The following is a 21,751-nucleotide window of genomic DNA, read 5'->3' on the forward strand; positions in this document are numbered from 1 at the left end:
AGAAAATGTCTCTAGTGTCTAGAATATTTAAATAAAATGGCTGCATTAGAGAAGTTAGTAACGTGGTGCTTTCCTGGGCTCCTTGTAATGGAAAGTATATTTTTTGGAAGAAAAGAAGGAGAAAGAAGAAAAAGAGGCACAGACAGAAGTAAAAAACCCAAATAGTCATAAAACCCCAAAAAAATCTATAACTGAGCTGGCAAAACTACATGCCAAGTTTCAGCTAAAGACATCGAATTTCAGCTGACTGGTTCATCTAATTTACTGCTTTGTTTTGGACATCAGATTAAAATGCTTCAAAAGAAAGCTGGACCAACACAGCTATGTCCTGAATTTTCCAAGAGTGATGAGCTCAGTTTGGAGAAGGAGCTGAGTATTTGACCTTAGTGTGCACAACTTGGGTTCTCAAATTTTTTTCTTCCTTATTATTTTTAAAAGGGTTATTAAACCATGTAACTTATCAAGATAATATCTTTTCAGGGCAAAGGTTTAAAAGCTCAAGGAGGACTTCAGAGAACTCTGAAATGAGGACTTGTGCATAAGGGTGAAATTCAGACTGTGACCCAGGTGCTGTGTAAGTCTGGCCTTGGAGAGCAACCAGATTGCCTGCATCCCAGCGCCCAGCCCAGAGGAATGTGAACACCATGTCCAAATTTGGCTGCAGAAATCTCTACATTCAAGTTTAGGCACCCACATGTGTTTGTGAGGGCCACAGCACTGAGGTGATGGAGCTCCCCTCCTCCTGGGACAGCAGCACTGGCCCAACAGCCCAGCCCTGCTCGAGGAGAGGGTCCCACTTAGGCAACCATTGGCCTTTCCTAAAAGTGTATGGAGATCTGGAAATCAGGAGCCCAGGCTCTTGCCTCCCTGCTGCACATTCCTTTGTCACAGTAGCCAAGATTTTCAGCTTCCAGTGTCACACCCAAGCCATAACGAGCTGAAGGACCTTGCAGCTCCAGTGACTCCTCTCTGCAGCTGATGTGCATCCAGCACAGGCTGGGCATTGCATCCTCAGTCCAGCCCCAGGAGCAGAGCACAAAGGCAAATGAAGTTGCTCATCCAATGGTATTCTCTGTGGGCATATGTCCTTGGGTGCTAAACAGAAAAACCCAGCTGAAATGATTTGGAATGCTGCAGCATGACTGAAGTGCTCAGCCCCGAGGATTTCTAGTAACCAAACAGCAAATGATGCTGCAGATGATGACTTAGATGAGCTGGCAGAACAGCCTAAGGTCTGTACACACTGTTGCCTAGCCACGTTTTTAAATCATTCCAGTTACCAAAATAGCCTAGAAAGTCTGCTCTGTCTTTCACCTTCCCAACATAAATAATGAAAACGTTGGCTGGATTTAATTTGTGTATCTCTTCTTTCTGCACATTCTTTCTAGTTCAGAATAGAGAGGGACAGTCCTCTCATCCACAGAACCGCCCCAGTTGTGAGAGCAGCTATTCAAGATTAACCAAATCTGGGGATGAAATGTACTGCATACAAATGTCTGTTACTGTCTTTTCAGCACTATGCTTTAACTCAGTTCTGGAAAGACCTGCTGGGAGGCACTTCCCTTCCCAATTTCCTCAGCATTTCTCCTTTCTGCACCAGTCAGCTTTGATGACATATTTCTGGAGCCGGGCTGCATGACCACTGAGAACAGACTGACACTACCTATAAAGGGTATTATATAGCTATGAAGTGGACAATTCCTGTTTGCTCCCTACTTGGAAACCTTCTGGCCAACAAATGTCTGGTTTCTGAACAAGTAGAGTTTTGGTAGATGTAAACTGAGTGAGAATGATATCTGTATGAATGAAAATCACAATATTATCCTTTCCAACTTGAAATATTCTAATATTCTGTGAGTGTTTCTGTCCTCCAAAGTGCCACACACACTCTCAGAAGTTTTGGTTTTACTGTTCATGGATATTGCTACATATCTGCTGCAAAGTCTCTGCAGACTTTGTTTGTAGTCTTTCACTCAAAAATTGCAAGTGTGGTGATTTAATCAATTCCTGAATGTCATATCCAATATATATTCTCCCACAGCTCCAATATAAGTATTTCATAGCTGGATTATTTATTTGCCTTTTTGTCTGCTGTATAATTTTATCGGTGTCACTTGTTGAAGAAGAAAGGCAGCAAAGGTCAAGCTTTAGCTTTAAAGCAATACAGTTTTTGAGGCACTTGTCATTATTAGGGGAAGTAATATCAAAAGAGACAGTGAAGTGAAAATAATTTTTGGATTCCAAGGTGTCTAGAATTCACAAATCCATTCCGGTGACTTTGTTTCTGTTATTCCTGCCCCTTGAGGCTGTGGTTTTCTAGTTCACAGCAAACATAAAGTAATCTGAGTTACTGCGACCTTTGTTCAGATAACCCCGTTGGTGACACAGGCCACAAAATGTCCAACTGATCTTTTTAGGTTGCTGTAACTTGACTTAGACATAAGAATTTTTTATTTTTTCTTTCCAAAATGCTGCCCTGATGTGCTGAGGGCTCCAGTTAATGCTTGATCCCTGTGACACTGATTCAGAGATGTTCTCAATGCTCACCAGAGCTCCCACTGTCACATTCAGCACTTCGGTGAGGGGTAGGGTGACACCAAACCTGTCAATTCTTTAACTTCTTTTCTGCCTCTGTCATGGTCAGGATTGAAGCACTTGAGATATTTTGTGTTCAGACTCAAATGTTTATTATTTCTTATCGATATTACAGTCCCACAAGTCGTGAGTTCTACAGCATTCTACTAACAAGCTACAAAATGGCTATCTTTCTCTACAAAGTCTTTTAAGGCTAAACTCTCCAATTAAGAAATGACACCTAAATTATTTTCACTTTTAACCCAATAACCAATTGCTCATGTCCTGCAATGCAGACTTTTCTGTCCAATTACAAAACACCACCCAAACCCATGAAGAAGAAGGTGAAGAAGGACCAGCCAGTGCCCTAAAACCTCCATCTGAGCTCTCTATATATTGCTACATTCTAAAACCTTGAATTCTAAGTTTTCCACCCTGCGATATTACACACTTCCATTCAAATTACACACCCATAATGCCAGTGCTATCATTTAATTTTGGAAGCCTTCTCCACGGCCTCAGGTCAAATATAGTATTCTCTTGTGGGTCTGTGCCTTTCAGCACAGAAAGTTTAAAATTCTCAGCATCCAGGGTTCCAACACAAACCCTCCCCATGGTGGTGATTTCCAGCAGCCCCTGGCAGTTTGGTGCTCACTGGGAGACATTTCATTACTGTCAGTGCCCTTTAGCTCGAGTCTGAGCTGTTCAAAGGTCCCCCACAAACTGCTGACCTATGAATGTGAAAAACTACAGCCATATCCATTCTGGAAACTATTGTCCTGGCTGTAAAAGCAGATTTAAGAAAATCCCTGACAATAAATCTTCAGTATTTCCTTTGCCTATAAGGTGGTATCTCCATTTCCCATTTTCCCTCATACATTTTATTCTGTGATTTATATCCCATGCAGAAGCAAAGTTTTTTAAATATAGAAGACCTGACAATTCCCAGCTGTTATAAAGGGTTTGCAGTTAAATTGTTGCCTCAGTTTATAGATAGCAGGAGATGAACAGCCATCCTTTGTAAATTAGCTCCTTTGAGGAAACATTAAGTTGGGAATCCCAGAATTGAGTGCTTAAGTGCTTAAGCCACTTAAAAATATTTAGAACAGAGAGCTCACCTGGCAATCTGGGAGCAGTAAAGTGCTCACAGGATTTGCATGGATGAAAGACTTTATGGTAGACTAGCACTGCACTGCCAGATTCCTGCTTGATACATAATTTAATTTTGAACTTAAAGCTGCTTAGGTTATTTGATTTTTTTCATTGTGTTTATTGAAGATTTGCTTTGTGAAAATGTTCATATGTTTTAAAATCAAAGGAAAAGAAGAATTCCAAGAGATTAAAGATGAGAGTGTGCTAACCCCTGAGATTTAGGATGACAGAGCATTGTACAGCAGACAATATCTTGCTTACAGGGTGGAGGATGTGTACTACCAAGCTGGCATCCATAAAAGAATCTGACAATCAGCATTAACCACCTGGCCATACCACTGAAAGAATGTGTTTTAAGAAGTTGTGTAAATAAACTTTGATAGTTTGCATAACAACATATTCTTATCATCTCTGAAGCTGATGAGTTCAAACGGCAGGACACAGAGATTAGCAGCAGGAGCCTTTCTTTGGAAGTCAGATCCAAATTCATCTGTTCTTTGAACAGGCTAGGACTTTTTTTGCCACAATGAGAAGCTCTCATAGACACATTACAGTTTTTTTCCCCCCATTTTTTGCATGTTTATTTTGCAGGATAAGTGGTACCTACATGCTTCATTTGGGGTTTTTAATTCCTTTAATTCCTAATTCCTTTGTCATGCTGCAGAAAGTTTTAATTAACAGCACAGAAAACATAGTGCAACCTCTTAAATATCAAGCTAAGGAAAAAAAAAATCCAGAAAATGCTTTTTATGACAGGGCTATTTAAATATAATCACATATCTGTCATCATACAGGCCTGCTTATAACAGGCTGTCAATTCTCTTGGAGAGGGGGGGATCTGCAGTCAAGGGGTTTAAATAAGGCAGTGCAGAATTTTTAAAACTTCTATAATCGACATCCAAGAAAGAATACAGATATTCTGGGGCAGAGGAAAGACAAGCATACAAGAAAGTAGTATATTAGTAAGCCAGTACCAACAAGGATGGTTGAGAGGGTAGGAAACTGATATATAATCACTGAGTACTCTCTTCTCCCACTGCCATAAAGGACAAGACCTGACTTGGGCTCTGTTGTGTTTTATGACAGCTTTGGTTATGCAGCCTTACATTCTTGACTAGAATATTAGCTGCATTAATCATAGGTTGTTTATTTTTTTTAATCTTGAAAGGTATATATGTGACTCTCTTCAGACTGTAAAAGAAATAAGCCAAAGTTAGGGAATCTGGAAAAAAAGAATAAGATTCTAAGATAATATCTTAATTTTTGTTTCTGAGTTTCATGGGTCTTAGATGCTTCTTTCCTAGGTTAATGTCCTGTATTAGGTGCTTTACACTTCAAGCCCTTCCATTTTACAGAAAAGGAAAAAGAGCATATTGTTCCTTCCAATATTTTCCTTAGATACTTTATTACCTTAATAGAAAACTCAACTAAGAGAAGGTGTGAAAGAGTTAAAAAGGTAGCTTTTATTGAAGAGCTGAGCTCAGGATTCCACACATACTGGAAATAGGCTTTGCAAGTTAGTTCTAATAAAATATCAGAAAACAAGGTTAGAATATCAGACAGGAATTCTTCAGGATTAAAGGTAAAAATAAACCAGGCCAGGCCAGGAGATTTATGTATCATTGCAGAACTTCCCCCAAAAAAGGGCTTTCGACCATCCATCTGTCAGGGTGGCTCCATTGGTGGTGCAGCTGGAATGTTCCATGATTCCTCACTGACATGGAAGGATCACACAGCTCCATCTCAGGGCAAGGCTTTCCACCTCCTCTCATTGACCAGGAGACATCAAACCTGGCAGATTGCTGCTCTCAGTTATAAATGCCTTTGTTTCCTGCTGCCTGGGCTGCAGCTCTGCAACACTGAAGGTGAAATCATCACTTATTCCATGAACTGCTGCAAAGTCCTGGCAGTGACAGCAGCAAATGAGAGGTCACCACATCTTCCTTCTCTGCTGAGAAAGGCTTTCCATGGAAGAATGCCCTCTAACTGGTGCTAACAGGGCTTTGACTACTGCCTTTTCTCAGAACAACCAACCTGTGCCTCAAACTGCCAAAACCAACCTGTGCTCAAACTGCCAAAACAGCCTGTGCCCCAAACTGCCCAAAACAGCCTGTGCCTCAAACTGCCAAAACAGCCTGTGCCCCAAACTGCCCAAAACAGCCTGTGCCTCAAACTGCCAAAAACAATCTGTGCCTCAAACTGCCAAAAACAATCTGTGCCCCAAACTGCCCAAAACAGCCTGTGCCCCAAACTGCCCAAAACAGCCTGTGCCTCAAACTGCCCAAAACAGCCTGTGCCCTGAACTGCCCAAAACAGCCTGTGCCCTGAACTGCCCAAAACAGCCTGTGCCCCAAAATGCCCAAAACAGCCTGTGCCCCAAACTGCCAAGGGCCTCTCCCTGCCAGAGGGACCTGAGAGCCTGAACCCTCTGCAGGAGCAGTGGGAGCACACGCAGCAAAGGTCATGGGAATGATGGGAAGCAGCTTCTGATGCTGAGTGCGGAGAAGTGTGGAAAGAATAGTTTATACAGAAGAGAAGGTCTGTGGCTGAGGAGATTGAATCCCTCTGCCCCAATCTTAATCCTTTAAATTAAATCCAGGAAATTGCTTGTGACCTTCCAGATGTTCAGTGCCAAAAAGTCAGGTAAGGTGTTAAGAATGAACAGGTGTTAGGTAGGTATAATGAATGATTGATCAGTCACTCAGATCTCCACATCAGGGTAACAACCAGCAGTGCAGGGGACAGCCTGCTGGCTTTTCCAAAGCCATGGACTGTAGTTCTATGGGAATTGAACACAGCTACAAAACTTCCCTCCCAAGGACTCTGTAAATGTGCCCTTTGCAGCAGCCCACAGTGGGAAGGCTCATCCCTTCCCTCACATGTGTAGGATCTGCTGTGTTTTGGAGGAAGGCAGAGGTCACATCGCAGGATCAAACCCCATGTGCCATGCTCCTGTGTTTTTTATCTGTTTCAATCGTCTCCTCATCCACTAAAGGAGAAAAAAAGCCAAGAAATATCATGGAGGCAGATACATCTCTAGCCAATTTCAACATTTTTTCAGTATGTGATTAAACATCCCTATAAAAAGCATGATAAAATCTTTGAATCCTTTAGGATTTGAACCTAGACAGACATCCAGCTCAGCTGAACTCCATGTGCCCTTCTGGAGTTCCTGGACTAAGGACAAAATTCCCCCAGTTCAGGAAAGTTTTTTAAATTTTATTTTCCTATACATTTCTAAGCTTCAGTGGGACAAGCAATGTGAGATTTATCTACAAACAAGTAGGCAAAATCAAGACATTGGAATGATGGAAGCAGAAATTAAAATTTTGTACAAGTCACCTATTTTATTCTTCTGGGTCCCAAATCGATTTTAAAAGCTGTTTTGCTAAGATTAAGCACTGCCAGGGAAATAAACCTGTCATACCAACTGTTATTACCATTTATATTACCACAGTTCTCAGGAAAAACTCCATGGCACTGAGTGCTGTGTAAACACATGAGGAGAAGAAAGTCCCATGTTCATGGAGAGCTTACACTGAGATTTTACAACTGATGGACAACACCTGGCACCAAATGGCACAGAAGAGCCAGAGTCGGACAGCAAACAATGAGATATTATTGGTGTAGGAGTGAGTGATCTTAGTCCAGGAGAGCCTACAAGTTGATGACATTTCAGTGTTGTAAGAAAAGCTTTGCTAGTGATGATGAGGAAATCCTTCTGAAAAATTAAGGGAAGCCTCAGAGCTTAGCTGTGCAATATTTGCAAGAATAATAGTGGATAATGGTGCAGAAAGAACGCAGAGGCTGGGGCTGGTATCTTGAAAATTAATAGAATAGTGAGACTTCTTTAGTAGAAAGAGACCATTCTGGGGGAGAGAGGGAGGACTCTGACTCCTCAGTATGGGTGGTTGAGGAACTTTGTACCTTCCAGAGACAAAATGTGCAAAGACAGCAGGGAAAGAAGTGTAGCAGTCTACAGGAATTCCCACCAAAAACTGGAGATGGAAAACAGAACTATTCAACCACGGACATGATGAAGGAGCAGTGTCCAAAGTATGCAGAGAATTGGAATAAAGAGAAGTTCAGAGGCAAACAAAATGAAAATGTCAAAATACTGGGCTGCAAGCCTTGGAAGAACTAATTACAGAGATGAATGGAGAGTGAAAAAGGTCACATGATGGTCATTAAGAAAAAAACTCAGCCGAGATTAACAAGAGGAGCACAGCAATGCAGGGATAAATGCATCTATTTGCTGCCTGAGAGAAATGTATAAACTCCACGGCCCAATTAGAAGCAGAAAAATTGATTCCACCTGAGAGTTCAGCCTTCATGTGGTTTACATCACTAAGTCAAACTTACCAGTGAATTGAGTCTCTTCCCAAACTGAGGAGAACTCAGTAGGCTTTAATGCTGAGCTGTGCTGGAATGTAATTCTAGTGGATTTTCCTCACTCATTTCCTTAGCTGACAAAACCAAAAAACCCCAAACAAAGCCCCAACAACATCAAAACCGAGGAAGTATGGGATTATAGAATCATAGAATGACCTGGGTTGGAAGAGACTTTAAAGATTATCTCATTCCAGCCCCCTGCTCTGGGCAGGGACGCCTTCCACCAGGATGTGTCATTGCTTTCTGTAGTCCTCACAGTGTTAAAGTGACAAGTCAGATTTGCTTTGGGCTAACGTGGTTCCTCCTGAAAATTTCTTTGCTTGACTGCAAACATTTCTGAGTTTAAAACATACAAGTTTTCTAGATTAACTTGTAGGGTTTTTTTGCAAACAGCAAATTATTTCTTTCCTGGGAGCACTTTAATTGTAAATACAACTTTCCTGTGAGACTGTGAGAAGTTGAGTATGGATTAAATCCTGGTCATTTTTTTGCTTGTCACTGCACAAGGTGTTCCATAAGCTTTCTGCATGTTAGGAGAAGGTGGAAAACAGTCACTCTGACAGGTTCATCTGAGCTAGGCTGTTCTTGGAAAACAGATGCATGCCTGCTGTCAGGTGCCTGTAGCAAGGCAGTCCGTCTTATACTGTCAAGCAAAAACTGTGAAATGCAGAGTCCCAGAGGGTGTCAAGGTGATCAGGCCACCCCTGCAAGTGAAAGACCCTGTACCAAGTGTGTAAGAAAAACATACAATCTTGTGATTACAGGTGATGCACTTGCATAGACCAGAAATGGTCTCAAAGCTGCTGAGTAACTGTCACTAACATTTGAACAAAAGCATTATTTAAAAATCAGCAAGCTCGCTATATATTGGAAAAAAGACACACATTTCTATATAAAATATACCATCCATCCTATTTCACTTCTCTTGGCTAAGTTCTGTATTTTTTCTCTGTACTATGTACTTCCATGTAATCTAAGCCTCCTGTAAAGAGAATTATTCTGTTCAGCAGTCTCAAGTAAATAAGAATTTTAATCCCCTGATAGTTTAAATTCATAACTAATCCAGTTATGATTCAGTAAATGTTTCATTTTACACTTAGCAGTGAATTTGTGAGGCAAATTTTTGTCACTCTCTGATAGAGACTCCATTACACCCTCTGCATCTTCTTCATAAGTTCTCAGAAGTTCTGCCACATGCACGTCTGATTTGAGTCTATGATAACAACAGCACTTTATAGCACTTCCACTGCTAACAGCATGGCAAAAATGCAAATTAAATCCATCTTCTTCACTCAACTGCATAAAGGAAAGAAAAATTTAAATGATGGGTTTCTCAGTAGCCCCCAGCAAGTTTCCTTTGGATTTAACTGCCACTTAAGCATTGATGCACCTACACAGTGTTTGGTGCATTTCAATGTTATATTTTACCCTGTGGTTCCACTTGCTGAATGTATTAAGATTTTGAAAAAATGGTTCTATCTCTCATTATTGGTGATCTCTGTGTCTCAGTATCAACCCCAGATAACTTGGAAACATCACAGCTTTAGTCAGGTGTGTCAGTGTGCACAAGGAGGAGGAGGGAAGGCACACAGACCTTGATGAAACGACTGCTTACTCCTGCTGCTGACACACATCAATGCTTTCATCAATGATAAATCATTGTATCAATAAAAACATCAATAAACTGCTGAGTCTGCTTTGCTCTGATTAAAACACGTCACACTTTATGTGCTGTCATCTCAGACACAGCGTTCACTTCACTACAGAAGCAATGTGCTCGCCCAAGCCCTGCAGTCTAAAGTGGGTATTAAACCTGATGTGCTGCCTTCTTGTTTGAAAATAAAGATGGTGTTAGAACAACTATTTAGTTCTCAAGGACAGTAATTGCAATGATAGCTTCAAAAATAACATTGCAGTTTCATGGTGAATGGATTTCAAAAATTATACAGCACAAGGGTAAGTTTGACTAAGTATTTGGTTTTAGTGAAACAAAATCTTCATTAATATCTAACTACTCCTTAATATTACAGCTTTGTTCAGTGTTTGGAAAATATACCCAGAATTTACAGCCTGAGCTAGGAGCTCTGAGCACTGGCATTCCCACATACTTTGCTTAAGGGAATGTCTGAGATAGTAAAATTATGGAGAGATTTAACTAAGGGTTATAACTTGCTAATGCTTTTCCAAAAAAAGAAACAGCATGTGCTGCTCCAGCAACACTTTGTAAAGCCACTCCTTTACACGCAAAGGCTGAAATCCTCACCTCTGCTTTGACTTCTGTGCTTAAAGCAGAGGGCAGAGGAGCACAAACCTGCTCTAGAAAGCTCAGTTACAGCAAGGGTGGAACTTTGCCACCCGCACTGGCATGTAAAATAACCACCAGGTATTGTTTTCAGTTCCTGGAGGGACTGTGTGCACAAAATACCAGGGTGACAGGCAGAAAAGATAAAATTCAGATGGTGCAGCAGAGTCCTGAGTTTGAACAGCTACAGGAAACTACTTCAGATGGGAAGGACAGGGCAGGGAGAGGAGCTGTTTAAAGCCCCATTTACCCAATCTCTGGATAAATTGCTCTTGGCAGGAGATTGCAGAATCCCTTGCAATAACAAGAAAATAGCTTGGCCCTGTTAGTGATTTTAACTTGAAAGGCTCCTTTCCCTTGCTTTTAGAAACAAGCTAATTAATAGTTTCCTAGAGCAGTGACTTTGTGACCACAGAAATCTGCACCAGGCAGTGCCTCCCGGGGCTCTGGCAAAATGCACCAGCCCAGCTCAGTCCCACAAGTGCCACGAAACACAAAAACATCATAGATTGGTTTGCACGTAGAATGTGCAGGTCTGTGCTCACACAGCATTTCTGCTTTAAGAACACTCAAAAGCTGGGGGTAAAGGTGTCATTTCAGAAGTGACAATCCAAAGCCAGTCAAGGCTCAGCTTTGTGACCTGTGGCAAACGCTCACTGAGATGCTGAGAGATTGTGTGACCTGGCCTAAACTTGTTGAGTTTAGCTTGGCAGAAGCTTTTGATGAACTTTTTAGTAAAACAGAGAAATTACAATTGAATTTGAGTGTCTGTCAAATCTAGACTTGCTGCATCACACTATGCTGAATATATTGCATCTGCATGGAAATCAAAGAAAGTTAGCTGAGTTTTATAAGTAGTGTGTATTTGAATAGAGGAATGAACACAAGGAATAATCTTTAGTGGGGTGGTGGGAATGACACAAATTCAATGGTTACACTACAATTTATGAGGCTGACCTACAGTAGACATTCCAGAATTTTTGTCACACAATGCTTTCATTAGTGAAAAATCACTGTATCAATAAAAACAATGATGAGCAGCACAAATAACAGATCATCTCTGTAGGCATGTTGGTGTCCATCTCCAGTTCTACTGGAGCACATGAGAGGCTGTAATATTGCCCTGTACCCACAGGTTCTGGGTCAAAGCAGCAAAACTGTTATCTGAGTAAAACAATTACGTTTTTTAGATGTTGCTATTAAAATACAGTTCAGCCATAATGATAATTAAACAGGCACCCACATGCTGCAAAGTGTGGCACAGGCTAGCCACAGTAACAAACACTGAGTCAAGTGGAGCTCCATGCAGAGGGATCTCATCCCGTAGCTAAATTTGCTCTGGGATCTCTGCAATAAACTGAAGGACACAATCAGGCAGCCTGTGACTCATGCAGTGCAGCATTTCTAATGTCTCTAATGTGCAGAAATGAAAATAAAAGCAGATCTCTTGTTCCCAGAGCCCTGGAGGGGGGAGTCCTCACGACTCATGCTGTTTTACAGACCCTTGGTCACTGAAGGGCCGATTGACACCCACGGCTGCAGAGCCTGTGGCAAAGGGACTGGGAAACAAACAGTTCTTCTTAATTAAAGCCTTTTAGTCAAGCTGCAACCCCTTGCAGCAGACACATTTCATAACTTCTAGATCTATGTTCACACGAAGATTGACAGAAAAACCCAGCCATGAAAGAAAACATACAATTTTTAAATGTTTATTTTTCCAAGAAAAAGCTTTACAAGGATAAAGAGGCTGCACAGGAGAAAGCATACATTCTTTAATCACTGTTTATCTGTTGGTTTGATAGCCAAGGCTGACATTTCTTCTACAGTGTATTTATTTGTTCTCATAATATTACAGGATATTTACCCTTTATTTAAAAAGGATCATCATCTACGAATATTGCTAAGAACAGTTAGGCAACACTGTCAGTGAAGAATTGACACAACCTAGATCAGCTCTAGATTAAGTGCTTTCATTTTAGTTCTTCTCATATTCTGTAACAACAAATGTAAACCACATTTTTAAAATATTCAGATATGTGGAAGGCTTTGCATCAAATGTAATGGAGAAACAAAGGTTTAGTATCTCAAAGAACAGACAAAATTTTCCAATGCCTACAAAGCAACACTGAAATTCTCAAGAAAGAAAATACAATTCCTGTCTTTCCCCTTAAACCACCTGGAGACATTTATTAAGGTGTTAAGTGCTCAAATGTGACTTCCCTCACTACCATTATACTGCTGGGATTTTTAGATATCCCAGCAGCAGAACCTAAATGAAGTTACACGTTTTCACAGTGACATAACCTGACTTCACTGCCCCTACACACAGCCCTCTGCTGTGTAAAGCATCTTTGCTGATGAAAACAACTCCAAAACAAAGACCAACTCTCCATCCCTCAAATACCAAGAAGTGTCACCTTTGCCCCTTTAGATCAGTGCATGTTCTGCCTTCCACCTCACTCAAACCACAATTTCAGCAAGCTGTTTGAAGTCTCCCTGCCACGTTTGATCTGGAGTGTACAAAAGAGGTAACAATAATTTCAGAAGCTCATAAGATTGAGAAACAACCTTGTTTTGAAGTATTTTGTAAGGAGTTTGACAAATAAGCACCTTAATTTCCAATTAATTCAATAACATGATGGAGAAGGAAAATTCTTTAGAGTTTCAGAATTAGTAGAATTAAATCCTTCTGAAACTTGCAAACCATGAAGGTCAAATAGATTATTTCAATCAGTACTCCAGTATTTCTGTAAAGAAACACTTTCAAGTATTGTTACAAAAGGCACTGATTTTTTCCTTCAGCCATCAAGATGTAATAAAAAGACAGAATTTCTGTCACATTGGGCTGAACTCCTGGTCCTAAAGGTATTTGCCACTAACCTTAGAGCACCTGGATTTCACCCAGTCACTGTTTAACAATCACCTTCTTTTTCTTTATTGATTTTCTTACAAAATCACATCGATCCATCACAGGTTTTAATGATACAATGATTAATGGTACATTAATGGTAATGACAGAGAGGAGAATGCTTTAGTTGTTCTAATCCTATTTTAAAAGTGAAATTGAAGACTTCTGAAGTTAAATATGCAATAGATAAAACATTTAGCAATTTGTTTCTTTGCAATTAATTTTTAAAATCTGGAAATCAGATTTGGAAATATGATTCAAGTAACTCTCAGGACAGATTCCTTGAACATATGGTTCAAACTCAGTATTTCAGTTTAATCAAAAGCTTGGAAAATAGGCACTTTTTTTTTTTTTTTAAATGGATGTAAAATCAAATTGGGAATTGCTGTTTTGCTTTCTATGAAGTCTGATAATGGCCAGATGGGTTGAATTTCTCAATCCTTAGTCAAAATGGGAAAGAATACAGTATGGAATGTCTCTCTTCTGAGGCATGTTGAGTACAGAGCATTAAGTTAAGGCAGATGTATGAACAGGTTTTCTTCAAACAGGATTTCTTTAGCTCAAAATTGTCCATGTTTCAAAGGAACTAGGCAAGATTTAAAAAATACTTGCAATTCTTTTGCTTAGCCCTAGATCCTGCAATTGGACAGAGTTCCCTGGTATGCCTGAAAGCAAAGGACCACCAAAGAGGTAAACTAAGCAATATTTAATTATAGCTACACAAACATTCCTCAACTCACACCCAGGTTTCCAGCTTCTCACCTACAGCAGGAGTGCATTACCTGACAATAATTAAACAACCTCCAACAAGACAGCAAATTACTTAAGAGCTAAAATATTTAACCTGTAGCAGCTAAAGTATTTAATCTCTAGCATCAATGTTTCCTGCAACCAAGAGCTGTCAGAATCCCGGCACAGGCTACTCGAGTTTGATGGGATGCTCTGGGACAGCCACAAACAACTGCAGGACCTCAGTGGGCAGGGCCAGAGGTAAAGGGAAAACTTCTGACAGTAGCTGCACCTGTGCAAAGCTTGATGAAGCTGACCTGAGGACATCATCTTATTCTAATGCTATATAGAATTACTTGCTGTTTACATCCCCATCCCTGAAGCAGGGGAGGGGCAAGGAGCTGGTGGAGGGAATTATCCTTCCTACTTGGATCCCTCCATGATAACAAGATATGGGCTGCATTTCACTGTGGAAACTACAGGAGGAAAGGACAGACCCAAAATCCTAACCAAAATCCCCCAAACTAAGAGAAACTTGGAAACTCAATCATAGGTGTGATGAGTCTTGAACAGGAATGAATCCTAATCCTAAGTGAGAGTAGTGACTTTAAGAGTACAAAAACTATAAAATATAGATCTGCTGCTTCTAATGGAAGACAGTAGTCAAATTTGCTTACATGAACATAATGGAATGTAAAATATTAGAATATTGGTTCTAAATTAATGATCTCTTGTTGAATGCAAAAACAGATATTGTGATTTAATTAAAAAATAACCAGGTCTCACATTTTCAAAAATTATCTCCAATTACTTGTCACCATTCCTATACTTCATTTGCTTGGGACAGAGAAGCTCCTCTAATCCCTGAAACCAACTTCAATGAAAATCGTAATGATAAATTCTGAATGCTAAATGTTTGCTAACCTAAATCAGTAATATTAATTGGTTATATGAGCAAGTGACCTGGCAGATTTCAGTGGAGAATTACTGGGGGTGACTGATGAGCTGAGTGGTGAGTGGAAAATTCTCCTTAGGTATCACAACTGCAGCCTGGAGAACACAATGTGTCACAGCACATCTCACACATTCTACAACAAAGAAAACTTAATTTTGAGTTCACACTTCTGTGAGAGTGTAGCCCCAACGTGTCTTTGAGGTAAGTCAATGAATAACAGCGATTTAAAAAAATTACAGATCTTAAGAATGTACATAAATCTCTGCTATTTTCTGCTAAACGACAACCATTTAAAATAAGATCTATCACTCATAACTCTACAAAGTCAGACATTTAAAGCTTCCATGTACATAGAAAACCTTGTTAGGAATAAAAAATTCAAAACAATTTGTGGTCAATAATGCCTCTATCTTTGCTAAAATAAATAGTCAATAATTAAAGGAACGAAAGGACATGGTCCTACATAAGAAGGAAAGTCTCTTCATTTTCATCATCCCCCTCCTCTGACTGAGAGGTAAGGAATATATTTTTCTTGATGTTCTCTCAACGAAAGTTTTACCCATGGTTTCAGCTACAATATTTTCCTACTGAAATAAAATCAGTGCTTTAAGAATATATGCAATATACTGGAAGCCATATGCACTTTTTCTCAGGCTAAGCAGATAAGGCATTTACCTGATGCTATAAAACTACTTTCTCTTGCTTGGTACCACACTACCACAGCTTTATAATGCTCTGTAGGCAGAAGATATGAGATGCCAAACACAAACTGTGAAGAACTGCATCCAACAGAAAAGCTAAAAATGATGTAAGAATCTAACACAAAAAGAAATCAACTAAAAATATATGCATAAAATATGTGCCCACCAACAGATTTACACAGTCATCATCCCCACCCTTCCTTCAACAGAAGGGAGCAAGCTACAGAAAGATATTACTGAATTCAAACAACAAGAAAGAGCTATTAAAACAAATTATCCTCCCTCTTTGAAAACACTTTATCTTTTTTTCTAGTCTAATAAAAATTATTATACTGCAATTGAATAAAATTACTAAAAACATCTAATGGAACTATTAATACATCCAATCAAAACCAAAAGCTGTCCCAGAAATGCAAACACTACAACTAAAAATGCCACTGAACTTGTTTCCACTATACAAATCAACCATGACCAATACTCTTCAGAGCTGCTATAATCTTTTAATGCTTTATTAAGGTCTGCTGCAAAACCTGTTAAAGCCAGGAGAAAGTCATGTTTGGAAAAGGCCTTGATTTACAAACTTTTACTATAAGAAACAAATTTGGGAGTGCTGAGCCATTCCAATCTGCTCAGAATTTTTATATCAGGGAACATAAAAAAAACTCAGTTCCCATACAAAGAGGTAGCAGTCATCAATGTATCTGATTCTTTTTTTACAAAATAGTAAGATTTCCTATTTTTCTGCATCATATTTGGAAGATACTTTCTGGTCTTTAAATAAATTTCTTGTAGCTTGTACAATTGTAAATTTCTTGTAGTTTGCCTGTCTGGTGAAACTTATGGCACTTGTTGCTTAACTATAAGAGCAGCTTGTAAACCCTGGAGGAAGAAATGGAAACAGCATCCCTAAATATCATAAGCTGTAAAAAAATCTGTGTTTTTCTAATCAGAGAACATTAGAATATCTGTACACTACAAGTGAAACAGAAGTAGTGACTCTGGGAATGTGCATCCTTATGCCTTGGACAAACAAAACTTTATGTTAGACTAGAGGATTAACAGCCAATCACAGTGAACACAGAGACTGAGCAAGGAAAGAACACTTAGACAGAAAATTAAAAATTATACACTATAGTTAAATAAAGTGAGGAATACAGTCTTTCGCCTACAGCGATACATTAATTGAAAGTGTCAATAACAAAACAGATTTTTGATTTTTTTTTTAAATATTGGAGTACTGGCGGAATTTGATAATGTGATCTAATTAAAATAGTAAAATATAATGTCATTCTAGCTGAAAATTTGAGCTGGGGTTGTTCAGCCTGGAGAAGACTGGAGAGACCTTCTAGCACCTTCCAGTACCTGAAGGAGCTGCAAGAGCTGGACAGAGACTTTTGACAAGGACATGTAGGATAGGACCAGGGGGAATGGCTTCAAACTGAAAGAAGGCAGATTTAGACTGGATATTGGGAAGAAATTCTTTACTGTGAGGGTGGTCAGACACTGGCACAGGCTTCCCAGAGAAGCTGGGATGCCAGATCCCTGAAAGTGTTCACAGCCAGGCTGGGTGCAGCTCTGAGTAACCTGCTCTAGTGGGAGGTGTCCCTGTCCATGGCAGGGGGTTGGAACAAGATGATCTCTCAGTCCCCTTCCAACCTAAACCATTCCATGATGGGACAAAATGAGAGACAAAAGATCCACCTGATGAATTCTACGTTCAAGGTAACTGTGACAGCTTGGTTCGTTATTTTGAACTTCTGAACCTAATGCTTGTTTTTTCCAGAGAGCAACAGAAAATCTGCAGGCTATCTAGAAGCTGATTGAAGGTTTCCTGGCTACTATCCGAAGTTGAACAGACAAACAAGGAATTGTGAAAGACTAAGTTTTACTAAAGTGTAAAAAATAAGAAATGCCCAAATCAGTTTCTTTATCTTCATCCTTTCAACAGCATTTGCCATCTGTGAACAAAGTAGCAAAGCTTTTTCACTCTTCAAAATGGCATGTGAAAATGGAGAGGCTTATCCAAAGGAGCTGAAACAGTGAACTAGGAAAGCTGCTTAAATACCAATCATAAGAATAATAACATTTCAGCCCTCGCTTTGCTGACAGGTGAGATAACAACCATTTCTGGTGCCACAAAGAACTCTCAGATTGACTGGCATTTCAATGGAAGGAAGAACCACACCACTCCCTTAAAACAAAAGCCTCTCCAGTTCATGACCAACAATTCAATCAGTCTTTAAGTAAGAAAAAACAACAACTGATAGTGGGGATTTACTGACAGGTGTCAGGAGTAATTGTTTCAGAAAGGACTATATTAAAAAATTCTTTCACTACTGCACTTTATAATATGTGTGACAGTACTATCTTTCAACTTCAAACAAAATCATCTTCTCAGAAGTGATTATTATGATCAGAGTGTATTACCACCAATTACCACTTAAGCATGATGGAAACTCTTCCAGTTCAAGTAATAAACTTGCACCACCACTATCACCCTGCCCCTTCTTATTGTGGCAAATTGAAGGACTTATTTGCAAAACATTTAACCATCAAGGGCAGAGTTTTGCAATAGAGTTTTAAAGCATCTTACTCAAAGATTAGGTTACCAGTTTTCTAGCAAAAGATCAGAAGCTCTAAACATGAATGTAAATAATCCATTATCAAGTATACAATTCTGGTTCAGTGGCGACTATAACAAATCCAAGGACTAACAGTGACTTCAAAAGACTCTGAATCAGACTTCAAGAGTGTAATATTCTTCATAATATTATGTATCTGCAACACAGAACTCTTCAGAATAGTCTTTGCAGAGAAATCATAAAAATGAGTAAATCGCTCTGCTTGAAATGGTTGACATTTAATTTTTGCAGTGTAGGTATTCAACCATTACCTACCACCTTCTATAAAATGTAAATTGGTATGTATCAGAAAAGCTCCAGCATGGTTTTGTGGTGGTTATTTTATATACATATACACATTGCAGAGAGGCACATTCTTTGTTAAAAATTCTTCTGCAGGAACTTGAAGGCTTCCTTTCACAGAAAATTTCCCATGAACCTTTGTTCTTCATGTAAGGCGGCGATGTCAAGTTAAAGCAAAATGCTCGGTTTGCATAAAACTAGTGCTGTACCTAGTTTAAGGTGTATTTTCAAAATACATGTGTCATAAGTGTCATTACAGAAGAATAAACAAAATACTTCTTTTATAGACTGGAGAAAGAAACTTGACATTCTATTAAAATGCAATAAGGGCATAAAAGGAATTTTGAAGTGTTAGTCCAAAATTATCTAGTCCAACACTATTTATAGTGCAAAGATCTTACAGTAACATCACAAAATAACACCAGCTCTTTCAAATGGACTCTAAAAATTGTTGCTCACTTATTAAGACTGGCAGACATCCAGTGTGTTCACAATTGGCAACAGAGTCTACAGTATTACAAAGTATTGCTGCTACTGTAATGTAAAGAAATGAGGTTGTGATGATAAATTTTCCTGTTAAGCTGTAAGAAAAACTACTTCATTTTACCAAGCAAATTATTTCTTAGCTTTGTCATAAGCTCCAGGAAAAAACAGAGCCAAGTTATCTATTTGTACTTTCTCCCACAGAAATGGTGGATAGCAAAATAAAGTGTGAAACCAGCTGGCTTTGTGTTAGTTGGTTGCAAAGGTGTGTATCAGTTCCACTTGAGCTGAGCTGCCTTGGTCTGTGCCAGTGACCTGCAAGGGCTGGCTGAAGGAGACTCCTGCCATCATACAGGCACTGCTACCTTTGCTGCAGTAGTAGAGGCACGCTTTGATGGCCAGGGTGGCTTCTGCTGACACACAGCTCCCAGGCAGCTGAAAGGGAATGACAGTTTGACAGGAAACATCCTTTATTTCTCCTGTCAGACACTGTCCTTGCAGCAACCAGGTGTTATCTGCAAAGGAAGAACAGATTTTATCATTAGGGTATTTAACACCATGTCTGAAAGCTACAGAAAACACTAATTCTACCTGTAGGACAACAAGGACTTTCCACATGCAACATTAGAGGAAATTTCCTTCCTGATTATTCCAGTCATGAACAGAAAAAAAAAAAAAAAAAAAAAAAGGAAAAGTAATTTACAAATGCTTTATCAGTCATTTAAAGATGGAGAGATCCATGGCTTTGCATCAGCACTATAGGTGTATGTATACAGTATATCTTATTTAAATGCAATGGAATTGCAGTTTCTCCTATACACTCTTTAAAGGATATTAAAATTTATTCTGATATACACAAGCAAAACTTCTTAAATTACTAGCTACCATACATCTGCATCAGAGATCTAATATACCAGGTAAGATATCTGCCATAAATGCATTAAACTGTAGGTAAAATGATGCCATTTCCAAACAGCAGTGTTGGTCTTATAGCTGGGTTGGTGCAATTAAGCAATGCTCAGGCTGATTGTTAGAATGAAACTTGAGTTTCACTTTTACTGAAATATTTGAGAGTATGTGAACTAAAAACCACTGTACCTACATACACCTAACTCATTGCATTGAGCTATAACATAATGCAGCATGTATTAATTCAAGCAAAAAGCAGTCTACCAGGTGTTAGACTTTTTTCAGTCTTTGCACTCCAGCTGTTAAATGCATCAACTCTAGATATCAAGTATTGCATCACAAGGTCAAACAGGAACACAGGATGGGGAGGAACATCTTCATTCATCAGACTGAGATCCCCTGCACTGCAGGATGTGCTGATACTTCCCATCCTAATCCATCCCACTTCCCATCCTAACCAGGACTTTACCTTCTGCCGTGATAAACCAGGCACTGGGAGCTTCTTCATTCAGTTTTGAATCCAGAGGAAGAGTCAACTTTAATAAAAACTGAATTGTCTGGCCAGGAGCTACAGTTAGTGAAGGAAGTTCAACATTTGGTGCAGATCTAGGCAGTCTTGGCAGGTTTGTTATTTTATCCTTTTGCACAGGCAGGTTATCTGGAACATCACATGCTTCTGGCTTCAGGATAGGCAACTATCAGTAGAAATCAAACAAAATATTTATTTTTATTTTTATTATTACTGAAAACAAATGGGCTTTCACAACACAATCACAGTTTCAAAGTGACATCATACGGCTATTGGCCTAAAACATTCAGCATGAACAATACTATGACAAAATAGCAAAAGGGAAGGACAAAATGTTTTCTTAAAATGAAAAAAAAACCCTTAATTAATCCAAATAAAAGCAATATTTACTATTAAAGCCATAAACCCCACAACTACTTTATAGTATCCCTTAATTTAAAATTTTTACAGTTGGATTACATTTTTGCTTTAGATAAACTGTAAATGCATTTCCTTCTAATTCTTTAAGGTATTAAACTGCATGCTTCAGTAACAAAATCCAGGATTTTAACTAATGCACATTGCACAGTAAAATAGAGAGGAATTTCCCAGAAAAGCCACCAATATATTACGTGATATGAAAATTTAAACACAGATTGGAGACTGTGTATTATTAAAGGCAGGAAACATATAAGAAAACATTAGGATCGTTATGTCATAAATATATTTATATATAAATTTTTAAAAACTCATTAAAATATAGTGGCATTGTAAGGTGGACGTGAGCACAGATTTGTTTGTTTGTTTAAAATCAAATAAAGCTGCGCTCAGTTTTGACAGTGGTTTTGATTTGACAACTTGAAAGCCCTTTATATGTCTTGCTTTAAGTCGCTGACCTCCCAAAATCATCTCTTACAGAGTAATTACATAGCTTGGTAATTGAATTCACTTCCTTTTTTTACAAAATGCTCATGAAATGCCCTTCATGCTGAAAAAATGGGCTGTACATTTTAATGACTGATGTTTCTGTATTAACCTTTTCTAGAGGGTTGTCACTTCCTGTTTTCATGCAAAAGTTGTCTTTCTGAAGACTGAGGCTTTCAACAACTGTGCCAGCAGGCAATGTTAAGTTCCCTGATCATCACAAAACATCCTGTAGATACAGCTACTGTACCCAAAGTTAGCTGTCTCATTTTTATCACACTTGCTGAAGT

The 21,751-nt window shown here is 39.0% G+C and overlaps 1 protein-coding gene across 1 annotated transcript in view; it reads right to left on the reverse strand.

Moving 5' to 3' along the window:
- Positions 1 to 12,101: 12,101 nt before the first annotated feature.
- NHLRC2 (NHL repeat containing 2) overlaps positions 12,102 to 21,751 on the reverse strand; it is a 32,252-nt gene continuing 22,602 nt past the window's right edge. The window contains exons 10-11 of the mRNA XM_053949070.1: positions 20,499 to 20,724; positions 12,102 to 19,635 (exon numbers count right to left, since the gene is read on the reverse strand). Coding sequence (XP_053805045.1) covers positions 19,370 to 19,635; positions 20,499 to 20,724 — 492 coding nt within the window. The 3' untranslated portion in view covers positions 12,102 to 19,369. The remainder of the gene's footprint in view (positions 19,636 to 20,498; positions 20,725 to 21,751) is intronic.

Source organism: Vidua chalybeata, chromosome 8 (assembly GCF_026979565.1).
Source record: "Vidua chalybeata isolate OUT-0048 chromosome 8, bVidCha1 merged haplotype, whole genome shotgun sequence".
Classification (NCBI taxonomy): domain Eukaryota; kingdom Metazoa; phylum Chordata; class Aves; order Passeriformes; family Viduidae; genus Vidua; species Vidua chalybeata.